General features: G+C 38.3%; 1 protein-coding gene across 1 annotated transcript; it reads right to left on the bottom strand.

Annotated features, from left to right (window-relative positions):
- Positions 1 to 2727: 2727 nt before the first annotated feature.
- Positions 2728 to 16720, bottom strand: lrfn1 (leucine rich repeat and fibronectin type III domain containing 1; the record flags this gene model as incomplete). Its single annotated transcript, XM_079822907.1, has 2 exons — positions 2728 to 3598; positions 15348 to 16720. The coding sequence occupies 2 exons, from the start codon at positions 16718 to 16720 to the stop codon at positions 2728 to 2730; spliced, it is 2244 nt and encodes a 747-aa protein (XP_079679033.1).
- Between the last annotated feature and the right edge of the window lie 5393 nt (positions 16721 to 22113).

Here is a 22113-nt window from a genome sequence, read left to right as displayed (position 1 = left end):
GCGTTCAGAAGTTTGGGTCTGAACGATTGGGGGTCTCTTTTGCTCACCAAAGCTGCATTAATTTGATCAAAAATACAGTAAAAATTTTGAAATATTATTATAATGTAAATCAGCTGTTTTCTATGTGAATATATAGTAAAGTGTAATTTATTCCTGTGATCAAAGCTGAATTTATCATCATTCCTCCAGTCTTCAGTGTCACATGATCCTTCACAAATCATTCTAATATGATGATTTAATGCTCAACAAACATGTATGATTATTATCAGTGTTGAAAACAGCTTCATATTTTTGTGGAATTTTTTCAATTCTTTGATGAATAGAAAGTTCAAAAGAACATTTATTTGTTCATTATAAATGTCTTTTAAATGTTGCTAGCATCATATTAAAATGATTAGCATGTTGTTAGCATTATGTTAGCATGATTAACATGTTTATAACCTTTTTTAACAAGACGTTAATACATTTAGCATTATGGTGACCGAGTAAACACATCATTAGCATAATGCTAGCATGTTAAACGCTTCACTATTTAACATGTTTTGTCATGTAGCTAGGCAATGTTATAATGATTTAGAATGCAGTTAGCTCAACACAATTAACGTGTTTCTAACCTTTTTTATCAAATGCTAATAAGTTTAACATTATGGTGAACATGGTTAACATGTCATTAGCATGATGCTAGCATGTTTTTAGCATTTTCTTGGCATGTTTTAACACATAGCGAGATGAAGCAAACCTGATTTAGAATGTTGTTATCATGACGCTAACACGATTAATGTGTTTCCAACCTTTTGATGCTAATAAGCTTAGCATTATGTAGACACAGTTAACATGTCATTAGTATAATGCTAATATGTTTTACACACATGTTGATAACATTTGTTAACACTGCTTTTATCATGCTGCTAGGCAATGCTAACATGATTTTGAATGTTGTGCGCATGGTGCTATGTTTCTAACCTTTTTATGGTAAAACTCTTAGCATTATGGTAACATGGTTAACATGTAATTAACATGATGCTAGCATGTTTCACTAGATGTTAGGGGATGTGAAGGTGATGTTTTTAGCATTTTCTTGGCATGTTTTAACACATAGCTAGGTGAAGCTAACATGATTTAACATTTGTTAGCATAATGCTAGCACATATAGACTAGTTTTTATCATGTTTTAATATTTTTAGCACATTATATATATATATATATATATATATATATATATATATATATATATATATATATATATATATATATATATATATATATATATACTGTATTTAATTATATATATTTTTTATTTTTATTTTTTGTTGCTCGAAATAAACTTCAATCAATCAATCAATGTGTTCACTAGATGCTAGCATGTTTTTAGCATTTTCTTGGCATCTTTTAACACATAGCTAGACGAAGCAAACCTGATTTAGAATGTTATCACAATGCTAACACGATTAACATGTTTTCAACCTTTTTATGCTAATAAGCTTAGCATTATGTTGACACAGTTAAAATGTCATTAGTATAATGCTAGCATGTTTTACACACATGTTGATAGCATTTGTTAACACTGCTTTTATCATGTTGCTAGGCAATGCTAACAGAAAAAATACTATAGTATATTATAGTAAAATTACTCTAGTAAATACTATAGTGTTTTTGAACCGTACTATAGTAAATATTCTACAGTAAATTAGCAAAGTGTAGTAAATACTATAATATACTACAATATACTACAGTTTACTGTAGTATCTTTACTATAGTATGGTTCAAAAACACTATAGTATTTACTAGAGTATTTTTACTGTAATTTTACTATAATATACTATAGTATTTTTTCAGTTGTTCGCATGGTGCTATGTTTCACACCTTTTTATGCTAATACTCCTAGCATTATGGTAACATGGTTAACATGTAATTAACATGATGATAGCATGTTTCACTAGATGTTAGGGGATGTGTTCACTAGATGCTAGCATGTTTTTAGCATTTCTTGGCATGTTTTAACACACAGCTAGGTGAAGCTAACGTGATTTAGCATGTTTTTATCATGTTTTAATATTTGTAGCACATTATAATATTTATTTAAAAAAATAGAAATATGATTATGTAATTGTAAAGTTAATATTATAACTTTATTATTATTTTATAAAAAAACATAATTTAATGTAATTTAAGTGTTTATATACAAATCAGTTAACTTTTTACCTTCAATATTAGTAGGCTAATGTAGTACAACTGACTCCCATAGTTTACAACATTAGTTTAGAGATTTGTTTTCCTTGAGAAAATTGGCCATGTATTATACCTGATATAGATCTAATGTAATCGATATTGAATTGAATCGAACCGAAAATCGAATCGAATCGAAAGCTTGTGAATTGAAATCGAATCGAATTGTGAAATTTTTGTCAATTCCCAGCCCTAGTTTTTAGCATTTTCTTGGCATGTTTTAACACATAGCTAACATGATTTAGCATGTTTTAGCATGATGCTTGCACATTTTGACTAGTTTTTATCATGTTTTAATATTTTTAGCACATTATAAATGTCTTTACTGTCACTTTTGATCAATTTAATGCGGCCTACACATTTCATCCAGGACGAATCGCTCACTAGGTTTCGGAGCAGAGCTACCGTGTCGCGTATCAGACCGTGTGCTACGGTCAATAGCTAGACATGTCCAAATGTGTGTGTGCCGTTAAAGTCTGCACATGCGCGCGCTTCAGTCCGTCACACCGTACTCTCCAACATCCACTCTGTGCTGCTGAACGTCACCCTCCGACTGCAGGGCGGCGACGCGTCCGTGTTCAGCTGGGTGGTGGATTTGTGTCTGCGGGTTCGAGCCCGTCGAGGGTAACTGTGGCTCTGGAATAGAGCATAGTCTCCGTCGAAGGAGAAGCGATGCCGAGTCCGGGCCAGTTCGCTCGGCAGGAGTCCCATGTTGGCCAGCGGCCCCTTCCGCAGGGGTTCGGCCGGGCCGGGGCCGGACCCGATCAGGCACAGGGACATGGTGGAGCCCGTGAGGCTGCTGTCCGTCTGCGTGTCGTCGGAGGGCGGCCCGCACACACTGGCCCTCCGGGACGGCGGCGCTTTCTCCGAGCAGAGCGGCGGCAGCTCGACCTTCAGCTCCTCCTGAGTCTCGTCCATCTTCAGGAGCACCAGCGCCTTGCAGTCCTTCCCGGAGGGCGACTCGGGACGCTCCTCGCTGTGCTGCGCCTGCTGCTTCGAGCCGGAACGTCCCGCTCGGCTCCCGTTCGTCTGCGAATGCATGTGCACACCGGCGTCCCCTTGCGCTTTGGCCTTCGCCGCGTCGGCCCCGCTGTAAGCCTTGTATCGGATCATGAGGATGATGATGAAGACGAGGACGGACGCCACGATGATCCCGCCGATGATGATGATCATGGTCCCGCCGAGGAACTGACTGGGGACGAAGCGGCAATGTCCCGCCTCCGCCGCCGTGTGGAACTGAACGCAGCCCACCACACGCGTGGCCGTTAGAGACGTGATGCCGTCGTCGTACACGGCCAACACGCACAGCTCGTACTCTCGTCCCGCCGCCAGATCGTTGATCTTAAACGTCTTACTCGCCGAGGGAATCATCCTGCACAGAGAAACACCAGAGAACACCGCAGGAGTCAACTACAGTAATAGATGTAACAAAAACATTACATTATGCACAATGAATCAGTGAATCGTTGTTTTGAACCTGTTCACTTGAAAGAACACCACCCGAATGAACTGATTCACTATAGTGAATCACACTTCCTAATGCTTCATTTGAGAGAGAGAGCGATAATAATACAAATATAATAAGATAATGCTATATATATATATATATATATATATATATATATATATATATATATATATATATATATATATATATATATATATATATATATATATATATATAAAAGGAAACAGAAATATATCAAAATGACTAAATATGTAATAAAATTCAAATGAAATGGAAAATATAAAAATATAAGCAAATTTAAAATATTAATTATTATTAACATAAAAACTAAAATATTAATATTATATGAAAAACTAAATCAAAACTTTGAATTGTTGTTTTCACCACAAACTAAAATAAAATTTAGTTTAAGTAATACAATTACTAACTCACAGAAAAATTAAAAAGTAAACTATTTTAGAATATAAAAAACAAAATGACAAACATGAAAAAAATATTACAAATGAAGTGTGTGTGTGTGTGTGTGAGTGTGTGTGAGTGTGTGTGTGTATGTGTGTGTGTGTGTGTGATGGGTAGGTTTAGGGGCAGGGGCAGTGTGTGTGTGTGATGGGTAGGTTTAGGGGCAGGGGCAGTGTGTGTGTGTGTGTGTGTGTGTGTGTGTGTGTGTGTGTGTGTGATGGGTAGGTTTAGGGGCAGTGTAATGGGATAGAAAATACGGTTTGTACGGTATAAAAACCATTACGCCTATGGAATGTCCTCACATTTCACAAAAACAAACATGTGTGTGTTTGTGTGTGTGTGTGTGTGTGTGTGTGTGTGTGTGTGTGTGTGTGTGTGTGTGTGTGTGTGTGTGTGTGTGTGTGTGTGTGTGTGTGTGTGTGTGTGTGTGTGTGTGTGTGTGTGTGTGTGTGTGTGTGTGTGTGTGTGTGAGTGTGTGTTTGTGTGTGGGCATGTTTTCGTGAAATATCAGGACACAAATGTGTATAATGACATGGGTATGACACAGGTATTACAAAAAGAGGGTGAAATATGAGGACGTTCCCCATGTCCTCACTTTTCAAAATGCTTATAAATTACACAGAATGAGGTTTTTTTCACAGAAAGTGAACTGCACAGTCTCCTGTGAGGGCTAGGTTTAGGGGCAGTGTAAGGGAATAGAAAATACGGTTTGTACGGTATAAAAACCATTACGCCTATGGAATGTCCTCACATTTCACAAAAACAAACATGTGTGAGTGTGTGTGTGTGTGTGTGTGTGTGTGTGTGTGTGTGAGAGAGATAGAGAGAGAGAGAGAGAGAGAGAGAGAGAGAGACATTTTTACGTGTGCAAAACAAAGGTTTCATCAAACATGAGCAGAATGAATTTCTGTGTGAATCATTCATAAAACCATTACATTGCAAATTGGATTTACAAATGATTTACACAGAAACGGGTTCATGAATGACACCCAATCTTACAAAAACAGCAGAGCAGCGTTTTGTGACGCTACAGCGCTAATCGGCCCGTCACTGCGATACTGTCACACCGCTGACAAACAGAGTTAGTTACAACTCAGTTAGATTCAGCTGAACGGAGAGTGTGTGTTTGCATGCTTCAGGCTTCTATGTTTCAAAATGGTTTGCAGATCAATATTTGACGTGTGAGAATGAGCCACTCTAACTTGCGTTATGAGCTCTTCGGCTTTCATCATCTGGAGCGGTTCTGTCGAGCTGATGAGCGCTAGTATTTCCTCAGCTCCTCGGTTCGGGATCAGAGCCGGGGCGAGACTTAAACAGCACGCTCTAAATGAAATGTCTCGTTGGATTTACACCTCCGTTCACCTCAGATCCCAGCCGGCCGTGCTTCTGCGCTGCTCTCTGATTGGCTGCTCTGAAACGGGACTGATGATGCATGAGATTGTCCCGGGGGTCACGGGGGTCAAAGCGGTCTGTCATCACTAGCGATGTGCTTTCAGTGACAGGTCAGAGGCTAAGAGGTGGGGAAGATGAGATGGACATTCATTGATAGAGACCTCCCTGAGCGACAGAGCGAGCAGGACAGGAGAATTATGGGTATGAGAAGAGAACAGTGACCTGACTATCGCTCACCTCATGATCAGATTCAAACAAAAACACTTTTATATTCCTGTTTAGAAGGTTTTATGAGTGCTGGTATGAATTTAATAACTGCTAAGTTTAGCTCGGTGGTTCTCAAGTGGAACCAAACACAGCACCCAAATTATTTATTGTTCAACTAACATCTGCAAATATTAATTATAGTCATATCGACGACTATGAGTGTTATATTGTGTTTATACAAAAGTTCGACAGCACACGTGTGTAAATAAATCAGAAACCACAACGGAGTGTCTTTAAAAAACATATTTTGTTATCATATAACTTTCACTGAAGACAAAATGAATTAATTAAATATTATTAATACTAAAATGAACAATATTAGTAAATAAATAAACATAAGCAAACAAATTCAGTGAAAAGCACAAAAAAAGTGCTCTTGTTAGTTCAGGATTTAAGTTGAATAAGCTATGAAGTTATGAAATAGATTAGACCAAAGATTGCCTGTTTAATATATCCAAAATTAATTATTTCTCATGTTTAACAAGTATAAGAGCCGGCAAATTCGGGACCGTGCCGAGATAAAGCTGTTCTCGGCGGGCACATGTGAGCTCCAGGCCGTCAGCGCCCGTTCAACACTCATCTCTGAAAACAGCTAAAACATTTCACAAAGGTGCTATGTTTCTATGTAAATCGCATGTTTGAGGTCCAAACAACTACAGTCTCACCTAAACAAACTCTTAAAACTCCATTCCGTGACACAATAACAGTAGTATTTGTATTATTATAGTAGGTTTGTTCCTCCACCATTGACGCTTGCAGTGAGAAATGCTGGCTGTATAGATCCGGCAGAAACTAGCGGAGTGATAAAAATTGTGAAACGGTTTCCGTGTGATATTAGTGGAATATTTCAAGGCTGGAAAAGGCTCTCAGCCAATCAGATTTTACATTTATATATATTCAACCTTTAGTGTTGCTCAAAGATCAAACACAACCTAAAACACCAGGTTCACTAATATTAATGATAACATAAATATTAATTTGATTTTATATTGAAATAATAATAACAACCCATGTTATCATGTTTATATTTGTGCCATAATACTATCGAGTTTGATTGGACACAACTGTCTTTCAAAGTTGTTCCCTGGTGACTGAATCAGAACAGACCAGAAACTCTTTTTTTTTGGGATTTGTTTTCCACAGCCGCTTGTTGATAACCACTGACTTAGCTAAAGCGCCGCGTAGCTATCTCTCGTTCTGTGCAAACACCCGCTTGTCTATTGCTCAAGGTTTACCGACTGTATTAATGTCCTCCTACATCGAGCCTCAGTAAACAAATGTCTCTGCTGCCTGATACCCTGCTAATATTGAGATTCTCCTGATAAATATGTACTCTAACAGGTGTCTCCTCGTCCTGCTGACATTTACTTAGCATGTCCACTCCGGCTAACAGCTGAAAGGAATCAACCATTTCCAGATCAGTCTGCAGGTTTTTCACATTGTTGTTGACTACAGCTCCCATGACCCTCTAGTGACAGATAACCAATGCATTTAGGGATATATTCAGTGAAACACTGGGAAAGAGTTAATGTATATACAGGGCTTGACATTAGCAGTGGGATGTAACAGTCACTCCTGCTAGCCAATTTGGCGGGTTGAATCTTATATTTACATAAGCTCCGTTCACAGTAAATGCTGCGCTGCATGAACTCTGTTTGGGTTTCCAATAATGTGCATTTGGGAACGCATATAAAGTCTGACACACTTTGTGTTTCATAGTGAAGTGTTGCACTGTTATCATATACATGCCTGGAGCGTCTCAGCAGCTCAGTTAACAAACCCCTTCTCTGCTTAAACTGCGAGTTTGGCTATTGTTCACTTAGGTCTATTTTTATTACCATGAAAACTAGTATCCAATTACTTGATTAATTGTCAAAATAATCTACAGACTACTCGATTAACCATTAAAATAATCTACAGACTACTCGATTAACCATCAAAATAATCAACAGATTACTGGATTAATCGTTAAAATAATCTACAGACTACTCGATTAACCATTAAAATAATCTACGGACTACTCGATTAACCATCAAAATAATCAACAGATTACTCGATTAACCATCAAAATAATCAACAGATTACTTGATTAACCATTAAAATAATCAACAGATAACTCGATTAACCATCAAAATAATCAACAGATTACTCGATTAACCATCAAAATAATCAACAGAATACTCGATTAACCATCAAAATAATCAACAGATAACTCGATTAACCATCAAAATAATCAACAGATTACTCGATTAACCACAGATTACTCGATTAACCATCAAAATAATCAACAGATTACTGGATTAACCATCAAAATAATCAACAGATTACTCGATTAACCATCAAAATAATCAACAGATAACTGGATTAACCATCAAAATAATCAACAGATTACTCGATTAACCATCAAAATAATCAACAGATTACTCGATTAACCATCAAAATAATCAACAGATAACTGGATTAACCATCAAAATAATCAACAGATTACTCGATTAACCATCAAAATAATCAACAGATTACTCGCTTAACCATCAAAATAATCAACAGATTACTCGCTTAACCATCAAAATAATCAACAGATTACTCGATTAACCATCAAAATAATCAACAGATAACTTGATTAACCATCAAAATTATCAACAGATTACTCGATTAACCATCAAAATAATCAACAGATTACTCGATTAACCATCAAAATAATCAACAGATTACTTGATTAACCATCAAAATAATCAACAGATTACTCGATTAACCATCAAAATAATCAACAGATAAATTGATTAACCATCAAAATAATCAACAGATTACTCGATTAACCATCAAAATAATCAACAGATTACTCGATTAACCATCAAAATAATCAACAGATTACTCGATTAACCATCAAAAAAATCAACAGATTACTCGATTAACCATCAAAATAATCAACAGATAACTTGATTAACCATCAAAATAATCAACAGATTACTCGATTAACCATCAAAATAATCAACAGATTACTCGATTAACCATCAAAATAATCAACAGATAACTTGATTAACCATCAAAATAATCAACAGATTACTCGATTAACCATCAAAATAATCAACAGATTACTCGATTAACCATCAAAATAATCAACAGATTACTCGATTAACCATCAAAAAAATCAACAGATTACTTGATTAATTATCAAAATAATCAACAGATTACTCGATTAACCATCAAAATAATCAACAGATTACTCGATTAACCATCAAAATAATCAACAGATAACTTGATTAACCATCAAAATAATCAACAGATTACTCGATTAACCATCAAAATAATCAACAGATTACTCAATTAACCATCAAAATAATCAACAGATTACTTGATTAACCATCAAAATAATCAACAGATTACTCGATTAACTGCCAAAATGATCAACTGATTACTTGATTAATCTGCAAAATAACCAACTGCATAATTGATTAAAGTGAAAAACAATCAGCCTATCACTCGATTAATCGACAAATAAACCCAACTAATTACTCAACTTATCTGCAAAATAATCAACTAGTTACTCCATTAAATTCCAAAATAACCACCTAATTACTTGATTAATCGCCAAAAACAATGATCACTCGATAAATCACCCCAAATAACTGTTTTCTCGGTTAATTGTCAAAATAATCGCCAGGCTACTCAATTAATCGACCAAATAAACTGTTGGGTACTCAATTAAGTGCAAAAATAATCAACTGATTACTCGATTAATCGCCAAATAATAAACAGATTACTCAATCAAAAGTTAAAATAATCGACTGATTACTCAATCAATCTGAAAAACAATCAACCGATCTACGATTAACCACCAAATAATCAAGTGATCACTTGATTAATCACCCCAAATAACTGATTACTCAAATAATTGTCAAAATAATCATCAGACTACTCAATTAATCAACCAAATAAGCTGTCAGCTACTCAATTAAGTGCAAAAACAATCAACTGATTACTCAATTAATCGCCAAATAATAAACCGATTAGCCAATTAAATGTTAAATTAATCGACTGATTATTCAACCAATCTGATAAACAATCAACCGATACATGATTAACCGCCAAATAATCAAATGATCACTCGATTAATCACCCCAAATAACTGATTACTTGGTTAATTGTCAAAATAATCATCAGGCTACTCAATTAATCGACCAAATAAACGGCCAGGTACTCAATTAAGTGCACTAATTACTCAATTAATTGCCAAATAATAAACTGATTACTCAATTAAATATTAAAATAATCGACTGATTATTCAATCAATCTGAAAAAAAAAAAATCAACCGATACACGATTAACCACCAAATAATCAAATGATCACTCGATTAATCACCGAAAATAACTGATTACTCGGTTAATTGTCAAAATAATAATCAGGCTACTCAATTAATCAAAAATAAACTGTTGGGTACTCAATTAAGTGCACAAATAATCAACTGATTACTTGATGAATCAGTAAAAATTATCAACTGATTACTCGATTAATCGACAAAATAATCCCCCGACGACTCAATGACCAAAATAATAGTTAGTGAGAGCCCTACATTTGTTCAAACGTTTCATAATGAACCTGCATTGTTTTGCATTTGTGTGTCTTTCAGTCAGATAAAAGACTATTGTTCGTCACTGAAGACAGTGGCTGGTGAGCAAAAAAGTTAATGCCAATAAGCATGTCAATAACCGCATGTATATTTTGCTCAGTCTGATTAGTCGCAGAAGCTTTTTTCATTAAGTGAATGTTCAATTTGTAAACAACTCAGGCATCGACACGAGTCAACTCTTCGGTTTGATCTCCCCAAAATGTGGAGATAAAGATATCTTCAGAGGAATTGGACTTTGACGTCTGCGAATGCCATTTAGAGTGAGTCTGAGGCAGTTCAAGAGACGGAAATCAATCTCAGTTCAAATATCCACTCACTGCACTGTTTTTGCTTGCATGTTTTTTTTACCAGCTAAGAAACTGACGTCTGCTTTAGAAGTGTGTAGGTCTCCCGAATCGGAATGAACTGCAGTCGGCCCATGTTTTCTCACTGGCCGTCTCGGCCGTGTCTGGACACTATCCTAATGTCTTCTGACACAGATGCTGATGAAATTACATCAGTCCCCAGGCCAGCTTCTCATCAGACACTGACGAGCAATTAGAGACTCGATTAACGCATATTTTACAGTAGCAACGCAGGGTGCTGTCTTCACATCGTCTGATCTTTTAAATCTAACTGTGAATCTCACAAAAAAAATGGTCAAGAAATTTGCCCGGCTCATATTTAACTTCAAAATCAAAAAAAAATTTTTTGGGAATAATAATGTTATTATAATGTTATGTTATAGTATAATTTTATAGTAATAATGTGATAGGAATGCAATGTAACAGAAATCTTAATTTAATTCAGGAAGTTTTCTCTCAGAACAGAACACAAAATGACCAGTATCCAGTTCTAACCGGTTTGGCACAGACTACCCAACATTGGGTTACACTGACCCAGCGCTGGGTACATATGTGAGGGGGTTCATCATGTGTACTGACAGCAAAAAAGACCAGAGTTACAGAAAAACTACCCAGCACCTGGGTCAAAATGATCAAAATGACCCAACCCAGCATTTGGGTAAAATAAAATAAATCAAATAACCCAGCATTTTTCAGATTGACCCAGCACATGGGTAAAAAATTACAAAGATAACCCAATAACACGACCGAACAGGCTGAACCCAGCACTTAGGTTAAAAAATAACCCAGAATTTTGTGCTTTTTTTTTTACTTTGTTTTTAAAATAATGTCATAATGCACAAAATAGGTTTAATTTTTTTATGCAAAATATGATTTCTCATTATTAGTCGGTGACGTGACATTTGTTATTATTTTGTAGACGCTGGACATTTGCGTCTGCCTGTTCAATATCAGTTTAATCTGGGCTTTCAACAAGGACTGCGCCTGACCTTTAAACCTCATGGTGAGATATCCGCCTCATTGTTGGCTAAAGTTTGCTTCTCTACTGAGAGTCTTTGGGGTTATCAATAATTCAGCTGATCTTTACACCACCTGTTATTATGTAAATGTGCTCTGGTTGTCTGTTTCACCCCTCAGATCTCGTTCACAGAAGCGGCGTGGACTCACGACTGCCCACTCCCACCTCGGCTCACAAACACAAAAGCTGTTTAACGCCAAACGTGTCGCAATAAACCAGAGGCAATTTCACGGCTTCCTCTGAAAATTACCGTTTGCCCTTGAAAGCAGCCATCAGTAGTTGCTTGTTCACATTCCCAATGTTTTCCCATTTTTATCGGAAAGAGAAAAGCCATTTTAATTTGAAGCTTTGTCAGCGTCTAATGATGGCCTAATGCGGCTCTGTTGTGTGTTTTGGGTACTTAGTAAGATAAAGGTGTTGTGTTTAAAAGCGCGGCGGCGCTCAGCAGATGCATATTCTTCCAGATCATTCTAGCGTAATGCGCTTGTTGCCTGCAGTGAGGCTCTGCGAGCGGCAATAAATGTCAGAAGTGTTTTACCGCTCGCTAGCTGTGCTGCCGTCGCAGACATTAAATTCCATTATGTCGGCTCATGCGCCAAGTGCAGGTCTGCTGTCAGAGGCAGGAGGGTGAATACAGTACACAACACTGAATCACTGAGTCACTGAGTCACTGAATCACTGAATCACTGAATCACAGAGTCACTGAATCACAGAGTCACTGAATCACTGAATCACAGAGTCACTGAATCACTGAATCACTGAATCACAGAGTCACTGAATCACTGAGTCACTGAATCACAGAGTCACTGAGTCACAGAATCACTAAGTAACTGAATCACTGAATCAGAGTCACTGAATCACATAGACCGTCTGTGGCATCTACAGACCTACTGGTCACATGTTTGGAGTAATTAAGATTTTTTTCATCCATCCATTCATCCATCCATCAATTCTTCCATATCCATTCATCCATCCATTCATCTCTCCTTCCATATCCATTCATCCATCCATCCATCCTTCCATCTATCCATCCATTTCCATCCATATTCATCCATTAATCCATCATATCCATTCATTCAATACACATTCATCCATCCATCCGTATTCATTCACCCATCCATATTCATACATCCATTCATCCATCCTTCCATCCATCCATCCATATCCATTCATTAAATCCATTTTCATCCATCCATATCATCCATCCGTCTATTCATCCATCAATCCAGCCATATCCAGCCATCTGTCCATCAGTCCCTCCATCCATCCATCCTTATCCATTCATTAAATCCATTTTCATCCATCCATCCTTCCATATCCAGCCATCTAGCCATCCATCCTTCCATCTATCCATCCATATTCATCCATCCACCCTTCCATATCCAGCCATCTAGCCATCCATCCTTCCATCTATCCATCCATATTCATCCATCCACCCTTCCATATCCAGCCATCTAGCCATCCATCCTTCCATCTATCCACCCATATTCATCCATCCTTCTATATCCATTCATTCAATCCACATTCATCCATCCATATTCATCCATCCATTCTTCCATATCCATTCATCCATCCATCCATTCATCTCTCCTTCCATATCCATTGAATCCATATTCATCCATCCATCCATCATTCCATCTATCCATCCATATCCTTCCATATTCATCCATTAATCCATCATTCTATATCCATTCATTCAATCAATCCACATTCATCCATCCATCCGTATTCATTCACCCATCCATACTCATCAATCCATTCATCCATCCATCCTTCCATATCCATTCATTCATCTCTCCTTCCATCCATCCATCCATCCTTCCATATCCATTCATTCATATCTCCTTCCATCCATCCATCCATCCAGCCATCTAGCCATCCATCCTTCCATCTATCCATCCATATTCATCCATCCTTCTATATCCATTCATTCAATCCACATTCATCCATCCATCCATATTCATCCATCCATTCTTCCATATCCATTCATCCATCCATCCATTCATCTCTCCTTCCATATTCATTCATTCAATCCATATTCATCCATCCATCCATCCTTCCATCAATCCATCCATATCCATCCATATTCATCCATTAATCCATCATTCTATATCCATTCAATCAATCCACATTCATCCATCCATCCGTATTCATTCACCCATCCTTACTCATCAATCCATTCATCCATCCATCCTTCCATATCCATTCATTCATCTCTCCTTCCATCCATCCATCCATCCATCCATCCATAAAATCCATATTCATCCATCCATATCCATCCATCCATGCATACGTCTATTCATCCTTCCATCCATCCTTCCATCCATCCATCCATCCATCCATCCATCCATCCATCCATTCATCCATCCATATCCATTCATTAAATCCATATTCATCCATCCACCCTTCCATATCCAGCCATCTAGCCATCCATCCTTCCATCTATCCATCCATATTCATCCATCCTTCTATATCCATTCATTCAATCCACATTCATTAATCCATCCATATTCATCCATCCATTCTGTCTGTCTGTCTGTCTGTCTGTCTGTCTGTCTGTCTGTCCGTCCGTCCGTCCGTCCATCCATTCATCCACTTGTTTAATATCAACATATACACCTGGGCTTTTAACATTTTCCACATCTGACCTTCACACCTTCGGGTTTCTTTCTCTACTGAGAGTCTTTGAGGTTATCAATAATTCAGTTGATCTTAAAACAACCTGTTATTATGTAAATGCACTCCTGTTTTAGTGTCGCCTATTGGCTAATTTAATTCACTGATGGAGATCTGTGAACAAAATAATATTTTTTAACAAAAAAAATTAAAATTACAAAGAACAAAATTAAAGCAAATTAGTTATATAGATATATAATTATAATATGTTACTTTTATAAAGCAGATAAATATACATAAATATAAAAATAACAATAATAATAATAGCTAATTATAAAAACTACTTTATTTTTGACATTTTAATTATTTATGAGTTACATCATTATATATTTTATATATATACATAAAGCAGATACATATAAAAAAATTATAATAATAATATTAATTGTTTCTTTATTTTTTACTTACAATTTTTAAATGTTATACAAAATAAACTAAATTATTATTAATTTAATAATTATAATGAAAAAATTATACATATTGTATTGTATTTAATATGATCATTATAATAATTATGTTATATATATGTATAAAATAAAATAAAAATATTATTATTAAGATCCTCAATCATTTTTAATTATAATAAAAACATTTTTAGTTAAATATCTTTATGATAAATGATGATGTCTATAATCAGAGATCTGTTCTGTCTGTCTTTCTATCTGTCTAGCTCTATTGGATTTTGCCTGTACAGCAGGTTGAATGAGATTCAGCTTTAATCTAAAATGACTTGATAGATTAGACAGCTCACTAATTGGCGTAACCTGAGGTTAAGTGCTTCAGTTAAAGGCACAATAGGAGATCTCAGCAGCTGTCCATTTCATTAGTCACGTCTGTTTTTATGTTTCATAAAAGATGAGGTCTTGTACCTGTACACGAGGGTGTCGTCTATGGTGCTGTTGTACTGGATCTGATACATTCGGATCCCAGGAATGTGGCGTTCGGAGGGCCAGTGGATCACGGCGGAGTTGGCGGTCAGGTTTTCAACCACCACCCTCTTGTTCTGCGTCTTGGTGTCGTTGCTGCCGGATTTGGCGGATGTGGTGATGTCCGAGAGTCCCGGATCCGCCTCCCTCATGTGACCCGTGTTGTTGACGAACAGCGGGAGCGGGATCATGTTGACCTCTACGGCAGCCGTGGCGATTCCAGCAGCGTTGGAGGCCACACAGTTGAAGGCGCCGCTGTCCTTCAGCGTGGTGATCAGGATGTCCAGGGTGCCGTTGTCGTACAGGATGGTGCGGGAATTGTTGTGCACCAATTTGCCGTCAGGAAAGCGCCAGTGTATGGCGGGATCTGGGTCGCCCATGGCCTTGCACTTCAGGGTGACACCCTGACCCTCCATGACGTAGGATTTGGTGACCTGGTGTTTGGTGATGAGCGGCGGCTCGCAGATGAACTCCTCCTCCTGGATGGACCAGAAATACTTGTCCATCAGCTGATCCGGAGAAGCGCAGGTCTCCAGATCATCCTCCCTAGTCAGCCGACGCAGCCAGAGCAACTCGCAGTTACAGTGGAGAGGGTTTCCTCCGAAACTCACGGTCAGCCTGGAGGAGCTGGACATCTTGGGGTCTGACAGAACTTGCGCGTGCTGGAACAGCGTGTCCGGAGGCAGCGTCTGCAGACGGTTCGACGTCATATCCAGCCGCACCAGCTTGGTGAGGAGCGTGAAGGTCCCGACGCCAATGTGGTCGATGAGATTGTGGTCCAGGGTTAACGTGTTGATGTTGGTCATCCTGGCGATCGCCTCCCACGGTAACGTCCTCAGGTTATTGTAGGACAGATCCAAGTCCTCGATGGTGGACACGAACTCGTCGAAGGAGGACAGCTCGACGTGGTGAATCTGATTATTGCCCAGTATAAGGTGTCTCAGGTTGATCAAACCCTTCAGCTGGTCGCTGATAATGACAGTCAGCCGGTTTCCGTCCATGTGCAACGCTCTCAGGGACTTCAAACCCACGAAGGCGTGGGGAGCGATCTGGCTGATGGTGTTGCGTGACAGCGTGAGATGCACCAGGCTCGTCATGTTCACGAAGTCTTTCCTGCGGACGGCCGTGATGAAGTTGTCGGTCAGCCGGAGCTCCACGGTCTTGCGGTCGATGGTGGGCGGCACGAACAGCAGTCCAGTCTTGGCACAGAGGAGCGTGAGCGTGGGTGAGATGGTCTGACAGATGCAGCGACCAGGGCAATGCTGAGCCTTGACCAGCGCGCCGAACACCAGCACACAAAACACCAGCCTCTCCATGATTCATCAGCTTCCTGGTTCTGCAGAAACACACAGAATGGAGACATGAGGATCCGCACTTAACACACAGATGCTTGTGAGGCAAGACTGCAGGGTTTCTTTTTTGGCAAATAGCAATAGATTTTATTTACACTGTAAAAATAGCAGTATTTTCTTTGAAACAAGTGTAAATAGTAGTTAGATGATATTTATAAATAGGGACAGATACTATTTGCACCTAAGTGTTGTTATACATTAAACAGTATGCGATAATAACATTATTAAAATGATTAAATAGATGCTGCCTTATTGGGACAATAAAGGCCTCTCTACCCCTGACCCTAACCAATTAACACTGTTATTAAAGGTGTATATAGGCTGGTTTGTGTGTAACCAGCCTATAATGGTAAAAATCCACCCAATACTTTTTTTTATAATCACCAATAATCATTATGATTTCCCCCTACTCCTACGTAAGAGTAGGAAAGCCCCGCCCATGACTGTTGATGATTGGCCCTTTTAGCATAGACACGCCCTTGAGTGAGAAGCACAGAGACGCCATTTCTGTTTACTCGCTGTATCAGCTGCTCAAGTATTACCATGTCTGCGCAAAAACAAACAAAAAAAAAAACATTAAAAATGTTCTGTTGTTGGATGTACCAAGTCTCATAGACTCCTGGCATCTGAGCCACTGAAGACACAGTGGATAAATTTCATTTTTGAAGGAAATGTTACGCATGACTGCTTTACCAACGAGGTTCAGTACAACGCTGGATTTGCAAAAAAAAGTTGTTTCTGAAGGATGGGTCAATACCAAAGCTTCTACTCTAACTTCATATCCAGATCAAGTATGGATGGCACGTCATATTTTATGAATGTTTGCACATTTACTTTCTGCATGAGCTTTCTAGAATGCTGTTTGGCTAATATGGCTAAAGTTACCATCTCTGACTGTATTCACAGAGACCAGAGCTGTGTCGTTAGAAAACTCTCACGTTGGGCCCTATTTTAACGATCTGAAACGCAAGTGTCAAAACGCGAAGCGCAAGTAACTTTGTGGGCGGGTCTCGGCGCTGTTGCTATTTTCCCGGCGGGATAAATGGCTCTTGCGCCCGGCGCAAATCTAAAATGGGTTGGTCTGAAGTAGCTTCATTATTCATAGGTGTGGTTTGGGCGTAACGTGAATAAACCAATCCGAGCGTCATCCAACATTCCCTTTAAAAGCAGGTGCGCAAGTTCCATTATGGATTGCTATCATTATGGCGTATTTACCAGGCGCACGCCAGGAGCGGTTCACAGCCGAGGAGACTGATGTTCTTGTAAGAGCAGTGAAAGACAGAGAAGTGAAGTTGTAATGTTGTACATTATGGTAAAGGTGATTTCACAGTCTTTTTTTTTTCAGTCTTTCAGTTTTTTCAGTTTTTCAGTCGATTTTTGTTCCTGGTTCTTGACGGACAAACCAATTTGTCAGATGTCCTTATATACATATATGTCTTGCCACTATTGGGCAAACAGGTCTTATCCTTAATTATTACAATTAGCCTGAATCATTTGTAAGCTAGATTTATGCCTATTTTTTCACATCTTCGTGGCACACCACAATAATTTCCGTCATATGACGGATGAAGATGAAGATATCTCATGTGTTAATATTTTTTTAGTGTAACAATTTATGATTTGCAAAAATAACTTGCATCTGTGTAGATTACATGAGCAAAGTGTATGCGCGTTGTGCACGCTATACATTATGGTCAAGCATGCGCCCTTAAAATAGCATAATGAACAACGCGCAACGCGCCACTGACTTTAGACTAGGTTTTTTCTGGTCAGTGGCGCAATTGTTTAATGAAACAGCAAAATAGCACCAGGGATTGTTTGCGCCGGAACACGCCTCCTTTTTTGCGCTGAACCGCCCAGGGAGCGCAAGTGCATTCACTAGTTTAGCGACGTGCTTCTGTGGAGGGAAAAGCGCACTTTGCGCGGGTGCAAAATAGGAATGACACATGCGTCGGTGTACAAAGTCAATTGCGCTGGGTGCAAGATAGGGCCCCATCTGCGTAATTCATAAACGCAAATTTATTAGGCATTGTATAGTCGAGTGACGTTTCCACATGAGCACCAATAGAACAATTTATAGATTAACATGACGGTACATGCTAGTCGATGAGTTGAATCAACGTAACTCCTCAACAACTAATGTTACATAAATATATCCGCTAACAATTCAGAAACGTCCAGGTCAGGGCCGTGCAGAGAGTTCTTCAGGGGCAGGGGCTCAAATGTAAAAAAGGGGCAATATATATATATCCTTATGCTCATCAAGCCTGCATTTATTTAATCAAAAATACAGAAAAAACAGTAGCCTAATATTGTGAAATATTATTACAATGTTCTTTTTAACTTTTTATCAATCAAAGAATCTTGAAAATAGTATCACAGGGTCCATCATTGACATTAAATCCTCATATTAGAATGATTTCTGAATGATCATGTGACACTGAAGAGTGGAGTAATGATGCTGAAAATCCAGCTGTGATCACAGGAATAAATTATATTTTAAATTATTTTAAAATAGAAAACCATTATTTTAATAATATTTCACAATATTGCTGTTTTTTATCAAATAAATGCAGGCTTGATGAACATGAGACTTTTTTCATAAATCATAATGCTGCATAATATTAAAAACTGGTAATATAAGCCTAATAAAGTCCTTTCACGTCACCATTTCACCAACCTACACTTCACATAATAGGCCTGTAGGAGCCGGTGGCACTTGGGTTTTGTTAACTTTGATAGTTTCATGAAATAGTAAACGGTGTATCAATATACATAAGTACAAGTGAATTTAACACTACTTACCATTAATGCGACTTTTGCTGCTGTGGTTTTGTGTAGTGATTTGTTTGTTGTCAGTTAAAATCCATTTTGTCAGCACTGCAATTTATAAAATGAGACAAACCGCAGGAAATCGTTCCACAAACGTTAGTTCGTCTGTCCATGTCATTTTTAACCGATTTATGAATAAGAACAGAAAATTACCGCTTCACATCGCCCAATGGAATTTGAACTTGCTTTGCCAGATCACGATTGGTTGGTGTATATACATGACAAACGGGCATTGGTGAATTGTGTAATACTTTAAAATATATCATATATAGATTTGTAATTAAATCAACACATTAGCTCTGATTATGGATGAAAAAAAAAAAAATATTGGTTTACTTTTTTCCCGTGAGGCCACACACTCTCTGAAAGGACCATATTTGGCTCGAAAGGCGCTTCCGAACAGTGGAAAATCAGCTGTCAATCAAAACGCACGCAACCCATAGCAACGCGTTATGGCAACGCCTCAACAGAAATTGTCCGACTTTTGAGCCGTTTGTTACTATTGTATGCATTGTCATGTTATAATAATCACATTTATTTAGTTTTATTGACCACGATATTATCATTGATATTTGTCTGAGAGGGGCACTTTTGATTCTTTTTGAAAAAGGGCAGAGGCTCGAGCACCAAAAGCCCCCCCCTCTGCACGTGCCTGGTCCAGGTGCATCTAAAAGTTGCAACCTCTTCTTGAGTCTCTCATCTGTGTCAGACTCCGGTTCAAACATGTACGGCTGCTCCACAACTGCTTATTTCTGACATTTTGGCTGAGTGAGATTCGCCTGTTTTGTTGTTGACGGAGTATCCGAAGCTGGTGTGAAGGAGCAGCTGGAAGGGGGCGGGGAGCAGCAGCTCATTTGCATTTAAAGGGATAAACACAAAAATTTTGCGTTTTTGCTCAAACCCAAATAGGGGCAAATTTGACAAGCTATAATAAATGATCTGTGGGGTATTTTGAGCTGAAACTTCACAGACACATTCTGGGGACACCAGAGATTAATATTACATCTTGTGAAAAGGGAAAAAGGGGCAAAATATGTCCCATTAAAACATGTTAGACAATATATTTCCCTTTTTTTGAATATTTTTGATTTATTTATATTGAGTGATGGGAAAAGGGAGTAGAGTAAGTTCGGCAAAAGGCGGGTTTGAACTTCGGGTCGATTTGTGTCAAAACATTCTGCCACACGTCTTATCTGGCCCAATCAGAAGTCAGTGGGCGGAGTTAATGTACATTTTATCCATGGTGAACGGATTGGATGGTTACAATTTGTCTCTATATGGAAAGTGGAGGGACTGATAACATCATCTGAGAAGGAAAGTCATTTCAGAAGCGACTCAAGACACCAAATACCATTAGATGAAAATAATCTGAAGATAAACATTTTTTTCCTTTAGAAAAACATCCACTGGGGAGAATATGTATTAAGAAAGCAAGCACTGAGGTTACCGAACCCGAGTAGCTTATTAAAAGTTTTCCTAACCTTTCGCGTGAGTCCAAGGAAAAGTAAACCGCATCCAATATAAACAAGCTTTTGAAAATAAGACTGAATCCTTGAACTCTGCCATGTATTTCCTGTTATACTCTCAACAACAATTTCTTCCCCACAATATGGCTTTTCACACGGACAAAATCCCCTCTCTGATACCTCATAATCAAGGTCCGTGGAAATCTCAGAGTGATAGCTTTGTGCGCCCCGGACCAATTCTGAGCCGAAGTAACACCGGAAAATTAGACAGTTGTAGGAGCGACTTAATTGTCCTATAAATTGTGGCAATAAACTTGAAGGGACATGGAGGAATAAAACAGCCTTTGATCTACATCCATCAGGTTTTGATCTGGTTTGATGGCTCCCGTGTGCTGTGGCAGACACTCGCGCTCTTTGATCCCCATTTAGCCGTATTGATTTCCCCGCTCAGAGGTTTGGCTCTGCACTAAAAGGGTGGGAGAAAATATATATATATAACGAAAAATGTAAAAAGCTGATTGGGAAATGAACACAAATCCCTTATGGACTTGTGCATCTGGCATTCCTCTCTGCAATCTCTCCATCTTCTCTGTGTTTATCGACGCATGTCTCCTGAGCTGTCCGTCTTGTGTAACGTCTAACGAATGACACAATGTTAGCGGCTCTTTATTTGTCCACTGTCCGCTGCTCTGTAACTATCCATCGTTTTATGAGCAAACTCTCGATGCCAGGCCTCGTCATGCTTGAGCTCATATGACATATTAATGTGAGATGTTTATGGTGCAGGTTATAATACAAAGAGATCATGTATGAAACAGTATAAATGAAACGCTCTTTCAAGTGTAAAGAAGTCTCTTTGGCTGATTGGTTTTGGTCTCACATATGAATGCAACACGACACTGACTGTGATATGTCAAGAGTCCTGTGGTTTCAATATAATCGAATATATTATATATGAAATTATATAAAATTCATAATATATTCATGATGATTTTGCTGGCGATATAAAATAAAGCCGAGATGGATGGACGGACGGACAGATGGACCAGACAGACAGAC

This window comes from Gobio gobio (assembly GCF_949357685.1).
Source record: "Gobio gobio genome assembly, chromosome: 8".
Classification (NCBI taxonomy): Eukaryota; Metazoa; Chordata; class Actinopteri; order Cypriniformes; family Gobionidae; genus Gobio; species Gobio gobio.
This window is presented reverse-complemented; position numbering and strand designations above follow the sequence as displayed.